This window comes from Phytophthora sojae (genome assembly GCF_000149755.1).
Source record: "Phytophthora sojae unplaced genomic scaffold PHYSOscaffold_6, whole genome shotgun sequence".
Classification (NCBI taxonomy): Eukaryota; Oomycota; class Peronosporomycetes; order Peronosporales; family Peronosporaceae; genus Phytophthora; species Phytophthora sojae.
The window spans coordinates 315,452-335,541 of record NW_009258120.1 but is presented as its reverse complement, the minus strand read 5'-3'; the positions used below and the strand labels follow the sequence as shown (position 1 = coordinate 335,541).

The 20,090-nt window shown below is 50.9% G+C and overlaps 6 protein-coding genes across 6 annotated transcripts in view; all 6 read left to right on the top strand.

The window, feature by feature from the left end:
• Positions 1 to 10,746: 10,746 nt before the first annotated feature.
• PHYSODRAFT_302703 (hypothetical protein) lies at positions 10,747 to 11,130 on the top strand (the record flags this gene model as incomplete). Its single annotated transcript, XM_009531986.1, has 1 exon — positions 10,747 to 11,130. One exon carries the CDS (start codon positions 10,747 to 10,749, stop codon positions 11,128 to 11,130), a length of 384 nt encoding a protein of 127 aa, XP_009530281.1.
• A 243-nt stretch (positions 11,131 to 11,373) lies between these two features.
• PHYSODRAFT_514071 (hypothetical protein) lies at positions 11,374 to 11,889 on the top strand (the record flags this gene model as incomplete). The annotated part of the gene is made up of 1 exon (XM_009531985.1): positions 11,374 to 11,889. A coding segment is annotated over one exon (516 nt), but the record flags the coding sequence as incomplete, so codon positions are not given.
• Positions 11,890 to 13,627: 1,738 nt separating this feature from the next.
• Positions 13,628 to 14,705, top strand: PHYSODRAFT_257244 (necrosis inducing-like protein NPP1 type; the record flags this gene model as incomplete). The annotated part of the gene is made up of 3 exons (XM_009531984.1): positions 13,628 to 13,679; positions 13,844 to 14,274; positions 14,388 to 14,705. The coding sequence occupies 3 exons, from the start codon at positions 13,628 to 13,630 to the stop codon at positions 14,703 to 14,705; spliced, it is 801 nt and encodes a 266-aa protein (XP_009530279.1).
• A 1,904-nt stretch (positions 14,706 to 16,609) lies between these two features.
• On the top strand, positions 16,610 to 18,349 carry PHYSODRAFT_316404 (hypothetical protein; the record flags this gene model as incomplete). Its single annotated transcript, XM_009531983.1, has 2 exons — positions 16,610 to 18,072; positions 18,310 to 18,349. 2 exons carry the CDS (start codon positions 16,610 to 16,612, stop codon positions 18,347 to 18,349), a joined length of 1,503 nt encoding a protein of 500 aa, XP_009530278.1.
• A 587-nt stretch (positions 18,350 to 18,936) lies between these two features.
• Positions 18,937 to 19,722, top strand: PHYSODRAFT_513805 (hypothetical protein; the record flags this gene model as incomplete). Its single annotated transcript, XM_009531982.1, has 1 exon — positions 18,937 to 19,722. A coding segment is annotated over one exon (786 nt), but the record flags the coding sequence as incomplete, so codon positions are not given.
• Positions 19,723 to 19,766: 44 nt separating this feature from the next.
• PHYSODRAFT_462169 (hypothetical protein) overlaps positions 19,767 to 20,090 on the top strand; it is a gene marked incomplete at both ends in the record, with an annotated part of 5,239 nt that continues 4,915 nt past the window's right edge. The window contains one exon of the mRNA XM_009531981.1: positions 19,767 to 19,900. Within this exon, the coding sequence (XP_009530276.1) occupies positions 19,767 to 19,900 (134 nt within the window). The remainder of the gene's footprint in view (positions 19,901 to 20,090) is intronic.

The following is a 20,090-nucleotide window of genomic DNA, read 5'->3' as shown; positions in this document are numbered from 1 at the left end:
TCCTCCCCAGTAGCATCTGCTACGATTATTCTCCCAAAAAGCCACTTCAAGATGTGCAATTGACCGTAAGACGCAGCTTCGGCGACGGAACTCTCCGGGTAAAAAGCTCTCAACCACCCATTTTACAGTTCTCAGGTCTCCATGTGCCGATGCGTCTCGTGCCACGTTGTTGCCGTCCCACCGCCGGAGAGAAGTGTCCTTTGTCTTGGATTCATGGGCGGCCAGATACTGAAGTAGACGCAGGCTGCCATTCGAAATCGTGTACGCAGTGACCAAACTCAACAAGTTCGTGAGGCCGCTCAGAAAGGAGTCGATCACTCGGAGCACGCTGTCGCCCCCATCTATTAAATAGGTGAAGATGTTCGTGACACACGAGACGCGCGGTAGTGAAGACTGGAAAGGTGGGCCACTGGCTTGAGACCGCCGCAGTTACCTGCTTCATTGCTACCGCTTCACGAAAGATTTCATGGTTATAATAAGCTGGCAGCCTTATGTCATCCATTCAATGCTCGATCGAGACCGGAAACTGGGCCGGTTGGTTCTTCTACCGCATTTTCGACCGCGAATTCTACTAACCGAACGCTCCGGGATTCAGGAAACAGCTGCGGAAATCGCCCCAATTATTCTATGTCATTTCCTAGAAAAATTAAAAAAATCTACGGCAGCAATATTGACTATTAAATGATGCTGGATGACTTTTGCTGCCCTAAACTTGAGATTTGGGTCGATTCGTGACGCCAAACGCTGCGTATGTGGTCGAAATATGAGGTACGAGTTTCGCGGTGCAACGAGTCTGACAGGGTCGCACTAACATTAGCTTAGGTGTGTCCCGAGTAGGAACGGTCACCACCGTTCCTACTACACGGACGACCGTTCGACCAGCGATCGACTTCTGGAGGATCAGCTGTGGGACGATGCGGTGAGCGGGCAGTCATCCATTTCGGAGGGGCGCTGACTGGCGACGCGTCGGTTAGGTGGCGCGCTCGGTTGCGATGGAAGCAGTGACGCGAGTGATGGGTGAGCAGTGACACGAAGGGCAGGACGGAGGTCACGAGCACCGCGTGGCTCGGGACGTGAGCTGTGAGGTGAGCCAAGGACGAAGGGGTGAGACGAGAGCCAGGTGAGCTGGTGACGTGTTGAAGTCGGCACGTGAGCCGACAGAGAGCCGAAACAAGAAGAAAGCACGAGCTGTCAGGCTCCGTGCGCGGTAAGGAAGTAGGGTCAGTCGTGAATCTGCACTGGAGAGAACAAGTTGATTGCTTTTGCATATTGACTCTGTTTCTCGCTATTTGTGCCACTGCCTAACCGTTCTAGTTTCCATACAACGCTTGACCGTCCCATCCAGGGCACTCGCGACACGTGATAGATTCTAATATCCCTCCGGATGACATTCAGTTCGTTGGCCGCACTGACTGAACAGCATGGCGTTCACGTTGTGTGCCATGGCGTGAGGTTCCCATAATGCGGGATGATGGCAAGATAGTTTCAAGCAGCATCAGGAGCGTACCTAAGCGGAGTGCGGGCAGGGCGACAAGTTGTCGCCGACAACACATACAGAAGGTGAGTATACTACACCCGGCCTCAGCTACAGCTCCAGTTACCGAGTTATCGCCAGAGAAGCCACACAGTGATAAGGAACCACAATACCGCCCTCAGCTACCGGCTTCAATTACCGGGTTTCAAGTTAACACCTTGTCTCCGAACGGTACTCGCCTCAGGCGCGTAAGCGCATGTCGTAAGTTACGACTTACAGATTCACTTGATATTTGTAATGACCATGTGTTTCTCGTCGGGATAGGTGTATAAATTGTCATCAAGTTTTCTCGCCAATGTTGTACGTAATACGACATAGAAATAGAGCAATCGCCGCTCAATGTCGTAAATGACCCCACTTACAGTCAACGGATGGCTGATGAGGTGCACTGTTCTGCAGCTCCGATCAGAAATCACATGAAAGAAGGTGCATTGGCTCAACAAACTTTTATTCAACCACACGAAACTGACCACTGACTAACTGAAACGCAACCTACACGCTCACTGTCATTGCTGTCATTGTCCACCATCGCTTCCTTCTTCGCGGGGAAGCTGCAGTTCCTACTGTGTCTTCTTGCGCTTGCCTGCGTTCTTGCCGGGCGTGCGCTACACGGCGCGCTTCCCTAGGTCTAGCCGGTAACCCTAAGCTGCCGCCAAAAGTGTCTCAAGTCAACGTCGTGTGCTGGGTGAAGGCCCTTCACTTATCCTTCACTGAAGGATATCTGTCTGGTCCAACTCTGGACGTACTGTCCGGACTCTGGACCAAACTGTCCAGGCTCTGGATCAAACTGGAATCTTTCACCCACTTGAACCCATCCTCTGACCCGGTTCTGTGAGCTTGTCGCAGATACCTCTCGCACCTTATAGGTTGCGGTTGCTTGAAATAAACTTGATTAAAGTATGAGAAAATCGTGTCTTTACGTTTTTCTAGTATAACGCGCTCAATGTCGTAACTTACGACATAAAAAACAGACATGTCGTAACTTACGACGTTCGGAGACAAGGTGTTAACTCGATTTTCTATCCCATTCAATCGTTTGCTGAGTATATATATATATATTAGTATATATTAATAAATACATATTTTTAACTTTAAAAAAGTAGTAACATTATGTTTCTGTCCGGTTAGCTAAAATATATGTGCGAATCGGGTCCGTCAAACTTAGCTTTGGGATTTGCTTTTTTACGGGGGGGGGGGCACTCGGTGAACGGAGTGATTATATCCACACACGTGTGTGGAGCGTATGTGACTTCGTATGTGGCGCATTTGTGGTTGGAGTTTTCATATGGCTGTAATATTAATAGGAGTTTGCGCACGGTACGGCTATCTTGTTTCCTAAGCGTAATAACCCGCGAGAAGAAGCAGCACTACAGCGCCTCGGCGAACTTGAGGCTGCGTCCAACGGATCTGGGGCTGCTGTTTTCAACGAGACGTTGGCGGCTTGGTGTGGTGGCTTACGTAGCTAATGACTCCGCTGGTAAATAGGCAGTGAGGAGATACTCGGATCTTGTAGAACCCAAGTGATATAGCGCAGCTTTACTTGAAAGTCCGGTCGAGACGTGTCTGACAAGTGGTGGTGTAGCGCCGTCGACACTGATCCATTGATACCTATAACCCGTGGTAACCGGTTGGTGGCTATTGTCAACTAACTGCCTATCCAAAGTTAGTGTCGAGACCTGGTGGCTATTGCCGCTGGATTTTGTTTTTGTTTGCTTTGAATTGAGGTACATTAGTTCTTCCTAACGATTACAACGACCTGTCCCGCAGATGGTAACGCTTCATCTACAGGTTGGGGCTCCTACTTTGCATATCGCCTCTGCCGCGTCTTCCTTAATCGGCGTCTGCGTCAGGCTCGTCAGCCTCTCCAGTGAAATATGCATCCCGCCAATGGCTGAGGTCACCGTCTAATAGGCGAGTGACTTCTGCTCAGCGGGGGGTCGGGTTGGTTGGTCCGAGCGGACCCTGTCTGCTATCTCTCTGCATTGCGAGCTACTGTCGCTGGATTTGGTGTCAGGTCGATAACCAGGTCCGTAACCAGTGCTAGGAGGATAAGTAGGAGGCAGAGGGCTAAGCTGGAACAGGGCACCGCTCTTGTCACGACCAGCAGCACGCGTCAGAGCGCTGGGATGCATGTCTAGTACGGCTCCAATGTCGTGCAAGATAGTCGATATGGTTCCTGTACATGCATGACCCGAACGACTTCCGCTCGCTATCGCTTGAGGACAGCCTCGTTAACAGGGGAAGGAGACGGTAATGCTAGTGCTCTACGATATCTGACCCGTGTCGGTCGTGCCCAGGAGTGGGTCAAACATCATGCTTTGAGTCGCTCGTCCATCCTTGAGCGTGCACCCAGCGCCAAGGCATCACGAAGCTTCGACACGTTTAAGCATGAGAAGATATGTAATGTGTTCAAGTTCAGAAGTGCTACATACATGATAACTGAGAGGTGGAGCCGCGGAGCAGTTCCTTGACGTGCTCACCGATAAGGTGACCACGAGAATCAACACGGCTGGCCACGGATACCCGGGTGTGGATCAGAATGCGCAGATGAGCACGCTCATCTACTCGATAAATCATCGTCAGCTGTGGGTGTGCCCAACTAACTGTTTTGATCCTTAAAAATGCTCTTTGGGAGCTACTGTTTGGGCGTCGATCTTCATGAGCATCAGCTAAGCCTAGTGGCGGGTGCTGACCTTTTAGCTAATCTAGCTGTCGCAGCGCCTTCTGGCACTTAACCCAACGAAATCGGCTCTTGGAACCCTAAAAAGTAGACTAGTGTGAAAGCATGTGAACAGCGTACTGCAACTTTTAAGCTAGACGTTACCAATCTACGGTATTTTTCATTGTGAAACCACCTTCGCCATACTGTGGTGGTTGGCGAATCCACAACCTGTATCCTAGCAAAGTTTAACTAGGCGCCACTACTGGATACCCATGATCGGGCTTGGGATTGGCTGCCTGGCTTTCCTGGGCTACCAGCAATGGCATGTAAGGGCAGGCAGTAGATTAGTATCAGTTCTCAATTAATTCTCCAAGTAACAAACAATACACGTTGTACTTGGCGGGAGTTCCAGCTCCCAATCTACCGTGTTATACTTGCCTGAAGGTGCAACAAGTCACACATACTCACTGTTGTCGGCTGTCGATCAGTTGAATGTAGTGGCGGGGAAAATTGTGTAGGCGTGGAGCCTCCACCTCCAGTGATGATCTATTCGATGTAGTAGTACGATTTACGCTGCGTTCTTGGCCCGCTGTTGTATGTCGTGCCGTGTGCAGTTAAATCGTTGAAGTTGCTTAAGTTGCTGGTGAGTTGCCCCACAAAAATCAACATGTGGTTTATTTTTGGGAGAGGAGACAAGCGTTGGCAGTTCACACTGATACACAACGACATCGATGGAGCGGGACCTGGTGGACGGCGGTGACAGCGGTGGCGGCGCCGGGAGTTGGCGTCGCCCTGGTTTAGCTCCAACGGAGGGTGGTGCAGCAGAGGGTGGTGCAGGAATCCGCGGAGGTAGGACAGATGAGCATGACGGTACAACAGGCACGGGTACGTACGGAGAGTCGGAGTCTCGACGGATGGAGCGCACAACATTTCTTTGTTGGGACGACTACGAGGCAGCTTTAGGGGAGTATTGTGAGAGTACTTATGTTGGTTTGTAGCTTGTGGTTGAGGGGGCAAATTCCGAAGTGAGATTAAATGTCATCGTCTCTCAAACTACTCTCTAGTCTTCCCCTCCTGCTTTCCTTCTTGTTCTCCTTGTGCTCGTTGGTGCCTCTCATCAGACGGATTACTCCCGGGTTCCGATTGACTTGATCTAAGTATACTTGGGTCTCCCTGACCAGCCATTGGTATATCCAGAGCCCGGCTGCCGCCGGCTCTACCGTCGCCGTCGGATCCTCCGAGTCATCGGCGGATGTGTCCACACGTTCTCCTCGTCCATGTGCATCTATTGGCGGCGCTCCCGAAGTCTCATGAACACTCCCACTCACCGCTAATGCTGCACGACCCTCCCGACGATTCCGCTTGCGTTGATCAGGTACTTGAGCCTCTTCGTCCCCAACGCCTTGGTAAGCATGTCCGCGAGCTGGTCCTCCGTCGGCACGAAGTTGGCGACGATGAGTCCTCGGGACACATTCTCGCGGATGAACTGATGCTTGATGTCCACGTGCTTGGTCCTCGCGTTGTACCCAGCGTTGCTTGCGAGGGCGATCGCACCCTGGTTGTCCTCCCATACTTGGGTAGCTCCCACTTGCTCGTGACCCATGTCCTTGAGCATGGCGCGGGTCCACAGCACCTCCTGCGTGCACAGGCTCAGCGCCATGTACTCGGCCTCCGCCGAGCTGAGCGCCACCGTGCGCTGGTACTTCGACTTGAAGACCACCAGCGCCCCGCTAATCATCACCATGATGCCCGACACCGAGCGTCGGTCGTCGAGATTGCTGCCCCAGTCGGCGTCGGTGTACGCCGTCACCTCGGCCTTCTTCGCATTCCCATTGTAGGCGATGCCGATGTCTTGTGTGCTCTTCAGATACCTGAGCACGCGGATGGCAGCCTTCCAGTGCTGCTGCTCGGGGTTCTCAAGGAAGCGCGACAACTGGGTCATGATGTACGCCACATCAGGTCTGGTGCACGTTGTAATGTACAGCAAACGGCCAATGAGTGCTCGGTAGGTCATCGCCTGCATTTCCTCGCGTTCCTTCTGAGTCGTCGGCGACTGAGTCTTCGACAACTTCAGGCCCGACTCGCACGGGTTCACCACCACCTTGGCGTCCTGCTGGTTGAACCGCTTCACCACATCATCAATGTATCGAGTCTGCTTGATCATGAGAGTCTTCGCCGATGAGTCATGGTCGATCTCCATACCAAGTATAAACTTGGCCTCGCCCAACACCTTCATCTTAAACGCATTCTTGAGCGCCACCTTGACTTCCTGGATCTCGTTGCTCGTCTTGGCCGCGATGATCATGTCGTCCACGTACAGGCAGACATATTCGAACCTGCCCTTCTCGCCCTTGACGTATACGCACTGGTCGCCACCGCAGCTCCGAAATCCGATGCCCGCGAAGACTCGGTGGATGGTCTTATGCCAGGCATTCTCCGCCTCCTTCAGACCACATATCGCCTTCTGCAGCCGACACATCATGTTCTTCGCGTTGATGATTCCGTAGGGCACCTCCATGTAGACGCGCTCCACCAGCCCGCTGTTGAGAAAGGCGGTGTCCGCATCCAGCTGCTCGGTGATGTACGCCTCGGCCACCACGACCGACAACACCACTCAGATCGAGTTCATGTTGGCCACGGGCGAGTACGTCTCGATGAAGTCCACGCCATACTTCTGCTTAAACTCTTTCGCCACCAGGCGGGCCTTATACCTGATGACTCGGCCGTGCTCGTCGCGTTTCTTTGCGAACACCCAGCGGCAACCGATCGGTCGAGCACTCGGTGTCCGACGGACCAGCGTCCATGATCCGTTGTTCGCGTGTACCTTGAGCTCCGCATTCATTGCCTTCACCCACTCCGACGACTCGTGGCTCTGCATGGCCTGCTGATACGTGGTGGGTGCGTTATTGGCATCGCCGATGTCTGCGGCGTAGGCCAGCACCGTCTCAGCCAATAGGCTGTCTTCGTCCACCCTGGGTCGCTTCGGAGACGGTGGCCAGAAGTGACCATCGTTGTCCGAGTCATCGGGACCATCTTCTTTCGACTCCTCACCGTCTGCGGAACTATCTCCAAGTAGTAGTACCGGTTCTCAGGCACGCCGGGCCCATTCCAGCTCCGGATGGAAGATCATGTCATCATTAAATACCGGTTTCGCGAGTCGTCGGTACGTTGTCAGCTCCTGCATGGATGGCTCCGACGTCTCCGCCTCATGTATTTCCGTGTCCTCGACGGCCTCTTCCACCGATTCCATCGGCTCGTCGGTGGCAGGTCGTTGCATTTCCTCGTGCAGCACCACTTCATCGTCGACATCTTCCGTCGACTGAATGATCGGCGAGTTCTCGCTGGGCGCCGTGTCGTAGATGCCGTTCACCTCGCGCTCGTCCAGCTTCACCGATCTGGATACCTTCACCTTGTTCGACTCCAAGTCGTACACTCGGTAGCCTTTTGAGTCGTCGGCGTACCCAAGAAACATACATTTGAAGCTTTTCGGCTCCAATTTGGTGCGTTGCGTCGCGACTTGTCGACATGGGCGTAACCAATCGACCCGAAGACTCGAAGATGGTCCAGCCGAGGCTTCGACTTGAACGTCAACTCGTACGGAGTCTTGGTCGGGTGCATGCTGTTCGTCGACCGGTTGATCAAGTAGACAGCAGTGCTGACCGCCTCTGCCCACCATATCGAAGCCACGCCCTTGTAGTGTAGCATGCATGGAACCTTCTCCATGATCGTGCGGTTCATCCGCTCCGCCAAGCCATTCTGCTGGGGGCTATACGGGACCGTCTTCTGATGCATAATCCCGTTCACCCGGCAGATCTCAGTCATCGGCGTGTTCGCGAACTCAGTGCCATTGTCCGAGCGCAGGCACTTAATGCTCTGTCCCCACTGGTTCTCGTACAGCTCCATAAATGACTTGAACTTGGTCACGGCCTCGCTCTTCTTGGTCAATAAGTACGCCACGACGTGTCGCAAGTAGTCGTCGACAAAGGTGAGCACATACCTCGCTCCGCCCTTGGACTTCGTCTTCATAGGACCCATCACGTCCGTATGAACCAGTTCCAGCGGTCGAGTCGTCGCCGACGTCGACCGCGACGGGGAATGTGCGACCGTCTGCTTGCCCTTCATGCATCCTCCGCACAGGGTCTTCATCTGCTGTTGAGTCGTCGGGAGCCCGTCCGTCGCCTGGCGGGTCTTCGCCATAGCGTCTCCGTTCAAGTGTCCCATATGAGCGTGCCATAGCTCCCACTTTCCGTCGACTCCCGAGTACTCGGTGTAGTACGCCATGTCCTGCTGGCAGTCCAGCAAGTACGCCTTACCGACCTTCTTCCCCGAAGCGATCACCTTCATCTTGTCCCAGATGACGCACGACTTCAGCTGAAACTCGACACCCATGCCGCGTTCAGCCAACCTCACAACCGAGAGTAGTCGCCGGTCGAGTCCGGGGATGTGGAGCACCTCCACCATCTTGATGCGCTTGCCGTCGATGCCCATTAGGCGCACCGACCCTTTCCCAGCCACGAGGATCTTCTTCCCGTCCGCGATTGTCACATACATGTCCGCCGACGACTCGTTGTACTCGAACAAGTCATCGCGGTGAGGCGTCATGTGAGCCGTCGCCCCACTATCGATCAGCCAACCCGCTGATTGATTCTCCGCCACAGCGAACACCGAGTCTTCGGCGGTGTCTCCATTTGCCTTTTCCGGGCAGTCCCGCTTCATGTGGCCCACTTGGTCACAGTTGAAGCACTTGCCCTTGAAGCCACCGACCTTTCGTCCGCCGTTGCGCTTGCGGCCAAATGCCTTGCCGCCCTTGCCGAACTTCCCGTTCTGGCCCCTACCTCCGAACGAGGTAGCCTTCAACGCGCGCTCCGAGGTCTCCTTCTTCTCCTGCCGCTCGTACTCCTTGAGCAGCTGCTCCTTCACCTCGATGACGGTCACGTCCTTCGAGTTCTCGACGATGGATGCGATCAACTCGTACTCCGCCGGCAAGCTGCTCAGCAGGATGACGAGTTGTCGGGAGTCATCGAGCGGCTCTCCAAGCGTCTGGAGGCCCACGATGAGCTCGTCGAACTTGTCCAGGTGCTTCGCCATCGTCGCACCGTCCTCCATCTTGAACTCGTGGAGCCGACGAGTCATCGTGACCCGATTATGCATCGTCGTCCGGTTTTAGAACTCGCGTAGAGTATTCCAGGCTTGGATAGCCAACGTCGCCGGCCGAATCTTCGTGTGGTGTTCCACAGCCACGCCTTGAGCGATTAGACCGAGCGCCTTCATGTCGTTGAGCATCCAGGCCTCCGTCATCTCCGTCGAGTCCTTCACCACTTGGACGTGCGCCAGCAGCCCCTTCCTCGCGAGCGTCATACGCATCGCGAACTCCCAGTGGAAGTAATTGTCGCTTCCCAGGATGACTTCGGCCTTCTTGCTGGACGTCGTCATGTCGGTGTCGGGGAGGGCTTGAGCTTGTTGCGGCTGTTAACCTGTTGGTTTGTAGCTTGTGGTTGAGGGGGCAAATTCCGAAGTGAGATTAAATGTTATCGTCTCTCAAACTACTCTCTAGTCTTCCCCTCCTGCTTTCCTTCTTGTTCTCCTTGTGCTCGTTGGTGCCTCTCATCAGACGGATTACTCCCGGGTTCCGATTGACTTGATCTAAGTATACTTGGGTCTCCCTGACCAGCCATTGGTATATCCAGAGCCCGGCTGCCGCCGGCTCTCCCGTCGCCGTCGGATCCTCCGAGTCATCGGCGGATGTGTCCACACGTTCTCCTCGTCCATGTGCATCTATTGGCGGCGCTCCCGAAGTCTCATGAACACTTACCAGATGTACAAGTACGTTGAGTTATCATTCCCTGTGAGGTCTAGTCAGACTTACCTTATTCAATATTCTTTTACAGGAAAAGGAGTTCAGTCTCTATTGAGTACTTTAATAAATCAAGACAAGAAGACGCGCAGTACAGCAGCGAGTATGGCCGGTTTTACTCCGTCTTGTTTATCTGTACGCACGGGTGGAAGGACCGCAACCGAGGTATACAAGGCTTACCTGCTGTGCATGGTTATATACTGTGACTAAGTTTTTTTTCTTTAGGAAACGGAACGAGACCTGTTCAGCACTTGCGCGGGACAGCATGTGAAGCAAGCTTGTCTGTGACTCTCACGAGAGTGTTAAACAAGACGACTCGAAAGTGGTAATACTGCTACCGAGTAAATTAATCGGAACCTATTCATACACATCCTGTGAACGAGACGATATGGCGAATGTATGCTGAAAACCGGCGCGTGAAAGACCCAGTCGTCTTGTCAATGGTTCAACAGCTAATAAAAGCTAAATCGCCATTTAAAACAGATTTATCGGTACGTCCTCAGGTACTGTAGCTTCACGTATTACCGAAATCATACAGCGATCAAAACTAACCTTCCTAAATTCAAAGGTAAGGATGTGATCCGGCAAGATGTGCGCAACATGAAATACGAGATTACAAAAGAGTACAACGCAGACGCCGTTGAAGTTCGAGTTGCCCGTATCAAGAGGCAGGCGTGTTGAGTCAGCACCGCGATCATGCAGAAGAGATTACTTCGCTTGCCAGCATTATTGACCTTCCCTACGACTACTTCAGTATTGATCTCTCTCTACGAAAAATGTTTTGAAATGGTTTCAAATGTGGATAAAAACTCGATCGTTGCTTTTAATTCAAAGTACAGTTTGATACACGGCAAACGGCCAATGAATCTACGATTTGTATTCGACAAAGAGATTGTGGATACAGCCTACGATAACATCATTATGTTGGAGGCGGCGATGATTGAGAAACGCGATGCAAGCCGCGTCAACGGGGAAATTGTTCATGACGTAGGTGTGGATGGAGAAGGCATTGATAATATTTGTGTGAAGGCTGGGGATGCTGGAGATTGCTTCCACTCTTCCGCTATTACAGCAATGTAAATGTTCCACCAGCGCCTTCAATATCTAGCAGCAGCTTCCTCATGCTTGAATTGATTTCCAAGTCATGCCGACGAGATTCGGATTAATCAAGAAGTCGTGCAAAACATTGTGGATGTACTCCGAACAACGTCCGTGTTCAGCCGCCTAGCGCTTGGCAATCTTGTTAGTACAACATTTTAACTTTAAATGTCCATGTTGATACTAAACCGCCATTGTAACATGTAGGAGGCGTTTTTCTATGATCTGTTTGCCTTTATAGACGGCAACTGGATGAACGACTTGTGCATCAAGATGGCGCTCCATGTTTATCTTGGATACCGCAAAGACACTTGTTTTATCGACACACCCTTCTTCAGTTATACGAAACCAGAGCACGCGTTGTTGCATGATGCACTTGCTACATCTTTCCAAGGTGTCTCTCGGTTTTTGGTTCTTCCGATTTGTTTCGATAACTTCCACTGGTGCATGATTCTGGTCGACCAACGAGTAGGCTGCAGAACGATGTATCAGTTTGATCCTCTCCACCTGCAGTGCTACTACGATCGACTTGATCAAAGTTGGCGATCGTATTTAAAAGCGGACCTTAGAAGCGAGTATGATCCGTACAAACAAGAGCGAATTATTGACCTGCACCAGACCGACGACTACAATTGCGGAATTTTCATTCTTCTGTTCGCAATGAAGCACATTAAGCAAATATCCATTCTGGCCACTATAAATGCAAATTTGAATTCGCTCCGGCTGACACTCTTCATGTAAGTGCTCCGCTCGTCTCACCGTGCTTTTAGCGTTAGCTGAATCGATTCGGAATAGGTAAAAACAATGATTAATGCGGTAGATTTGCTTTGCTTAACTCACCCTACAGCTACGTCAAATTCACACCACACAGCTACTCAAGATTGTATTGCTGTGGTTAGTTTCTTGTACCACACGCTTTACCTGGTCACGGCCGTGTACCTTAACTTGGTCGCTGGTCGTGTGACCATGATTCCAATGCATACTTATCATGTAGACGGAGATGTTCTCGGGTTGTCACAGGTACGAAGTACTTCAGGCATTAGGTTGAGAAACACAGCGTCACCGGTCAGCATTTAGAGTATCGATGGGGATCTCACCGGAACGTGCATTCAGTAAAAACAATGGTTTTGTTCGCCTTTGTTGCTCATACTATAAACAGGCTTTACGGTCGAGGCATGTAGCTATGACAAACAAAACGTCATCCCGTTTAGACAAATGACCAACCAATCCAGGTTGAAATATGTGGCGAGTGTGTGGCAATTCGAACCACAAACACACCACATATTGGCTTTTCTATGTGCACTCTGTGTGGCGGTAACGTCGTCCCTCGGTGAAACTCACTCTCTACATGTGGAATACGGCAGGTTTCCTACCCCATACTATGGACTATGGACTGTCGTCATGCAAGAAAATAGGGTGCACAGCCAGCCAAAGTTGACGTAAGAACAACACAGAAGAAATGGTTCGGTGTGAGATCGCTAGTTAGCCACATCAACCCGAGGGATGTCGACCCAGCAGCTTCACCGACAAGTTTCAGTTGTCGAACACCACAGACATCAAGTCGAACACTGCTGCCGCGACGGATTGGAGGCTCAGCTGAAGAACTGAGGCAGGGAAGTGCATCATCTAAGTTGCCATTCATAACTTCGTGCCCCAGCTTCAGGCAGTTTGCCCTTATTATTTATATCGCCAGCACTTTACTACTAGTCGGAGCTAACCTAAGCTTCGTTATATTACCGTGCGTTTTGATCTTGTGATTGGAACAAGTACATGTACAAATCTAGTATACGGTACTATACATATGTATCCATTGATAGTAGGGGCATTTTGAAAAGTGGGGAGATTTTTTGGGGGGTCGATTCATTCACGACTCGTTAGTCACGAGGGCCCAAACACAAAATAAAGACTGTGTATACTTTGTGCCTGTTCAAGGCGAGTACCAAGTAGTAAAGCGTAATGGGCCGCAAAATAGCGGAAGCCCCAATCGCGCACAATGGTTCTGAGGGGAGCCAGCAATTTTCAGGACTCTACTCTACACATCTTACATACATGTTTTTCATGTCTTATGTACAACGCGAAAACAAGGCAATAACGTACAAAAGTCCTCCAAGGATACCCGTTCGGATTGGCCGCAAGAAGACAAGAAGACATGTACTAACGTTAGTATGTATTCAATACCAGGGATTTCAGTGTTGTACTGTAATACATGTATGTACGGTGCGGTACATGTATCGCCACAATCGGTTGCAATTTCCAGATCACGAGCTTTGCGAAGCCCGTGCCTGTTGTTGCCGGTTTGAGACTCTCAAACCAATGAAAGACTGCGGCACCGCTCACTTCTCGACTCTCCGAGCGGTACACGGAAGACCCTTCCAGTTTGAAGCAGCCCCTCTCGATGAGGTTCTTCGTCTTCCTGTCGGCAGCGCTAATCGTGGCAGCTCAAGCAGAAACGTTCAAAAGGTTTCCAAGGCCCAGGAACATGCCCAGAAACAAGACGCTTCCCAAGATCAAGAGCAAGACAGCATCAACACGTACGGCTCTCAACACAAGCCACTGGATAATTCGTCGAGGGTACAGAACACACCGCAGAATGGTGATCTCATCACTTACGCTGCAACAAGGATATTAGAGTTCAGCTCATGCAAGTAACACCATAACCTTTTCCAATAAAAAAAAAAGCCCACGAAAAAAAAAGACAGCATCAACACGCCTAAGCCGACTGTGAAGTACCTGGACGTTTCAGACGCGCTAGCTACTAAGTACCCGAGGGCTACTCCCAATGTGACCATCAAGCCAACGAGACGAAACCCACGTGAAACGGAGCCCCCGACCCCAGCACCCACGCTTCCACCAACCCCTGCACCGACTCCGGCTCCGACCCCGCCACCAGCTCCGTGGGTGACGAAGACCATCAACCATGATGAAGTGAAGCCATTCCCACAGCCTGAGCCTGTCACGATCTCGGAGAAGGCCGCTATCAAGTTCAAACCGCAAATTCGTATTGGCTCCGGATGCGTCCCGTACCCCGTTGTGAGCAGTATCGGCGAGACCAGTGCGGCCTTCAGACTTCAGGAAGCCCCGAAGGAGGGTGCAGAGGCTCTGGCCACGGCTCGCACGTCTACGGGCGTGCGGGCTGGCACAATGACGTGTGGGCCATCATGTACTGCTGGTTCTTTCCCAAGGACTCGCCGTCGTCGAGAATGGGCCACCGCTTCCACTGGGAGCACGTCGTTGTGTAGATCGACAACCCGGACGTCCCGGAGCCCAAGATCCTGGGTATTTCGGCGTCTACCCACGATGGGTACAAGAAGTACGCCCCTCTTCATCCTGAGAACCTGGACGGCAACAGTGTGAAGGTCAATTACGAGATGGACTGGCCCATTAACCACGCGCTGGACACCACCGACAAGGCTGGCACGTTCCAGGACCTCATCATGTGGGAGCAGATGACGGAAGACGCCCGCAGAGCTCTGAACGCGGTATCTTTCAGTAAAGCCAACACGCCCATGAACGACGGCAACTTCCGCCCGAAGCTTGACAGAGCCTGGCCGTTCTAAGCCGGGTGAGCATGTTTGTCTATTATACAAGATGTCGAGTGAAATAGACAATCATATCATACTTGAAGCAAATCCGCAGTTCGTAAGAGCTGTCGTTTGCGCCCTTGCGGATGTTTGAGATAATGCAACATAATGTATTATGTTGACATAATGTATTATGTTGACATAATGTAATATGTTGCATTATCGGTTAAAGAGCTATTTGAAACAACAGCAATGACAGTTGTACAGCAATTGTAGTACAGCATAGCAGCGCAAACGATTCATTAGAGCTCAGAGCAAGTTTTTGTCGATAAGCTAACCAGGCAGCAGCGATAATAAAGTGGGGTGATCAGTCAATCAATGTAATCTGTGAGGAATCGATCGTATCGGGGCAGCAAGCGAGCAGAGTCGCCGTCGTATCGGCTAAGTTAGTTTAGACATGTGGCTGTTATTTCTAAGATACGGTATCTGTATGTACGTGTCGGACGCCACAGCAGCAGCAACTATAAACCGTCGTTGAGTACAACAAAATTATCGCTATTGATTAATGGTCGTGGGTGGAGAATGTTTGTTGAGAGTCGACTTTGAAGTGAGGAGGCCTAAACTGCATTGAAATCAGTATAGCAATTCTACAAAATCAAGTTGCAGGCGTCGAAGTTGGACATATAGCCCCAGGGGTCGGAAAAAATAATAGCAAAACAATTATTATGTGTCCCACGACAATTATTTATTATTGGAAGTTCATGAAACCAATACAATATGACACTGTCCCAATAATAGCAATACAATATCAAATACTATGAATTCTGGGGTTGGGCGTTCATAAATGATGAAAATGCTATAATAAACTATTATAATATCTATTTTTCGGGTCGAGGACACAGCCTTGGGTTGCGAGAGCAAGCGGTGTATACTCAATAGCGCTTTGCCGGACAACAACACTTCCCAAAACCGTCCTGGAAACAGTACAGGGCTATTGTAATCGTCATCAGCCTCCACCTGTATTTTCTCACTGTATAGGTTGGCCTGACACCTCAGTAATAGTTCGATATCACGTTTGCGTAAAGTTCGCGTGAAGTTTGCGGCCTTCCTGTCACATTTTGGCAATGAATAACTCATGTCACGAATGGTACAATATACTTAAATTGTACCTATTATTATTATTATTGGTTGCCCTCATATTGCCGTTATTACTACTGCAGCTTTGGCCTCGCAATACAATTTCATACTGTATCGTCCGACCCCTGTATAGCCCGAATAACCCCAGAAAATAAATACATTATACATTCAACATGAACCGAAGCTCAGTCTGGCAGCTTGAAGCTGTGCAGTATGTACCATGAATAGCAGTAACGCTAGTGTGAGTTCATGCAATGAAATGAAATTTGCGGTTATGACGGCTGACTACGCCCGTCGCCGCGCACTGCTGCACGCCGCATACGGGGACTCCCGCGGTAGCAGCCCAATAGTGTGAGTTCACGTAGATCCGCCACGGCAGATCGAGCAGCGCAAGCCACCCAGCAAATTGACGCATGATATTTCGCAGTACAAAAATAAGAGCAAGCGCTAAAATTCAAGAACGTCTTCATGCAACGCTCTTCTGCGGCAAGCATAGCGCTGCTACATAGTATTACTAGTAGAAAATAAAGTTTTCTACTGTGCAGGTTTTGAATTACAGTAAAAAAAATGACCGAACTGCGAACGCCGCGGGCCAAAGCCCCCAAACCAGTACTTCTTCTTCTTCTTCTTTCTTTCTTTTAGCTTTTCTTATGAAAGAATCCGACGGTTTGTGATTGATTTGTACTTAGTACATGATTGAAACCTCCAACCAGCTTTTGCCGGTGAAGAGATCCTCTATTTACGTTAGTTGCTAAACCTCCAACCAGCTTGTATACACGCATTCATTTTCACTCGACCCGCAAATGGCAGAGCCGCCATCTATCAAGTTTTCCCCACGAGCTGCTAAGCCATTGGTAACCTCTGTGGGGTCTCAATGGGATTTCCAGGAGCCATCCGACCTCGGCATCCTCGCCCAAGCTATCCCCCGACACTTTGATGCTTGGAAATGTAACGCTCAGTGCGCGCAATGCCACCCTCTCGTGCTCTGCCTGGACGGCCCAGGAACAGGCAAGTCGCGGCTCTTAAACGAATTCCCCAGGCTTGTAAACGACGTGCTCAAGGGCCACAAGAACGAGGAAATGCTCTCGATGCTGCAGAACGCGTTCACGTTTAACGTCGCCTTCGAGGAGCAAAGCCATGCGGACAGCTTTGCTGACGCTAGTTTGGCCATCGGCACTCGCATGCTGTACCAGCTTCAGGATTTACACCCATGGGAGACGTTCCGTCTAAATCCGGCCAATCATTTGACCCCAAGTTCAGTCTTCTCGAGGCTGGGACGGCTGAAAGGCTTGCCTCCGCACCAACTGTGCGTGATCTTGTGTGTAGACAATCTGGACAATTTAGATCTTCAATCTGGAAACTCAGCATCGCAGTTTCACTATGGACTAGGCACCCTCTGTGATCTCGTGAATGCGTCCAAGTGTTGGGTGCTTGCAACCGCCTCTGCGACTAGTTACAAACCAGTGGATAATTTTTTCTCGATGTCTTCTCAGTGGCATCTTCACCTCCAACCGGCGATGCTGGCCCGTCCGAAGATACAAGGCGAGGATGTTTTCCTGGGGTATGGGAGTGACGCTCTGGTGCAGCTTCTGGTTGACGACATGGGTGGGTTTAGTCGATGCCTCGAAGTTCTCTACACCGTGATGCAAAGTATCGGTCAAAACGGTACATTCGACTTTGCAAAAGTGCTGAAACGTGTGGTGAAAGCACTTTTCGAAGCCTACCCGGCTATTCTAACGTCAATTGACGCTATGCGTGAGGCGTTTCTGGCTGCTGTTGCTCGTCGAGTTGTTTACAAGAGTACTATGTTCGGAAACGCTACTCTCGACCAAGTTATTTCAGCGGGTTTGATCAGATTGCGGGATGCATTTCTTCAGTGTCCGTACGTGTTGTATTTGATGCTCACGGCGGATGGAAATCCTTGGAGAGAGTTTGACAGCTATGTCCCAGTGGATTCACGTCAGGATATCTTGCCGCAGCAAGCCTGGGATGAATTCTACAGCAAGTTTCGAGTTTTGAAATCAATGGCTTTTGCTCCGGAATCACCGTTGTTGTGGGGAATTGTACACTCTGGAGCTCGCCTTGGATCTGGCTTTGATCGCTTCGTGCGGGAGGTTCCGCGCAAAGTTGAATTGGCTCCGCTTGGGAGTTGCACGTGTGACTTGGATTCTGAAAACCGCTTTTTGTTATACCAGAATGCGACGGGGTCGTCGCCTAGACGTTCCTTTCTTTGCTTAGAAGATGGTACAAGAGGGTTTTTCACGAGGTTCACGGATTCAAGCAAGTTGCTGGGGGCAAACCACTTTCTGCTGCTGAGTTTCAGGCGGAAAAGGAGAAGGCAGTTGGGGATGGCGATCACTTTATTCTGTTTTATACGGGATTTGTGTCGCTGGATATTCCTGACGCGTTGCTCAAGCATTGTGCAATAGTCGACCGTAGTTGCTGGGAAGAATACTTCGGCCCCTTTGCAGCGAGGGGATTGCTCGTGCACCATACTTCGTAGCTTAAGCTTATCATGCTACCGTGCCAGGTTTGAGATCTGAGTAGGACTGATATCGATGAATGGACTCATTTTCCAGCCACAAGAGTAAATGCAGCTAAAACATTCACATAACGTAAGTTGTCATTTAAACATTCGTCCTGCAAAAATTTATAAACAATAATTGCACAACAAAATAAATATTCGATAGTATAAAAATGCGAAATTATGTGCCTGAATTGTTTGTGGGACTCAGTATTCTCTCTCAGTGGACCACAAATTTTTGGAGATGCGACGCATCATCATTCACATTGCAAAAGCTCCTTCGAAGCTATTATAGCAACAATGGATTGGCAAGGCACGGTGGACACGTCGCCTTCCCAGTCTTCACTGCCGCGCGTCTCGTCTGTCGCGAACGTCTCAACGTAGATGTAAACGACAGCGTGCTCCGAGTGATCGACTCCTTCCTTGATGAACTCTCCGACTCGTTGACGTTGACCTCTGCGTACAAGATTTCGGGTGGCAGTCTACGTCCTCTTCACCTCTTCAGTACCTGGCGGCCCATGAATCCAAGATGAAGAATTCTATTCTTCGGCGGTGGGACGGCAACAACGTGGCAGGTCTAGCAGCAGCACGGGAGATTTGGGAACGCTAAAGTGGGTCGCTGAGAGCTATTTCCCTGGGGAAGTCCTCACTGAACTCGTCGCTGCAGCTGCGTCTAACGCCCACCTGCGCATTTTAACTTGGCTGTGGGACAACCATCGAAGCAGAGGCTGCTGGGGAGGGGGTGAGCTGGAAGGGGCTATCCTCAACCACCACCAGGACGAAGTGGACTGGCTACGGGAAAATGTTTCGCTTCGACCTGAGTCTGCTCAGCACTTGATACTCACTGCGGTCAGGAGTGGGGATGTAGGGATCGTGCAGTGGCTATATGAGAACTTTGAGCTGGAGGTTACGGGCGCAGTGTCCACAGCCGCGTTGACAGGCCAGTGGAAAGTCACGCAATGGTTTCTGGAGAATGCTTCGCCAGAAGACCTGGCTGATGCTCCCGAGTATCCCAGAGTATTCTCCGACTATCCAACAGAGGTGGGCAACCTGGAGATGCTCAAATTTGTTTCCGGTCGAGGGTTAGTACGAGATCCCGTAAAAGTTCTGGAGGTGGCAGCTGAGCATGGCCAATTACATATAGTAACGTGGCCTCTGGAAGAGAACGAGATCCCACTAGTTAGTGGGGCATTCCAGCGAGCTGCGAACAAGGGCCACCTGGACGTGATCAAGTATTTGCACGAGAAGAGGCCAGACGGCTGCAGGGAATCGGATTTGGACCCTGCTGCCCGCTCAGGATTCATGCAAGTCGTCCAGTGGTTGCACGAAATACTCATCGCTGCACCGTGTACGCCATGGATTGGGCTGCTGGCAACGGGCACCTTGAGATAGCGCAGTGGCTCCATGCCAACTATACGGAAGGGTGGACCTCGTCAGCCATGGCTATGGCAGCTAAAAACGGTCACCTGGAGTTGGTCAAGTGGCTTCATGATAATCGGCCGGAGGGTTGCAAGAGAAGTACACTACAATATTGTGCCGCTGGTGGCCACCTAGACATTGCGAAGTGGCTGTACGCCAACCGGAGCGAAGCTTTCACCTTTTCTTCTTCCGAATATAGCAGAGGTATGGACGATGCTGCTGCACTCGACCACTTGGATGTTGTGCAGTGGTTGCACGAAAACTGCGACGAAGGATGGACTACAACAGCCATGGATAATGCAGCTGAAAATGGCCACCTTGATGTCGTCAAGTGGCTGCAT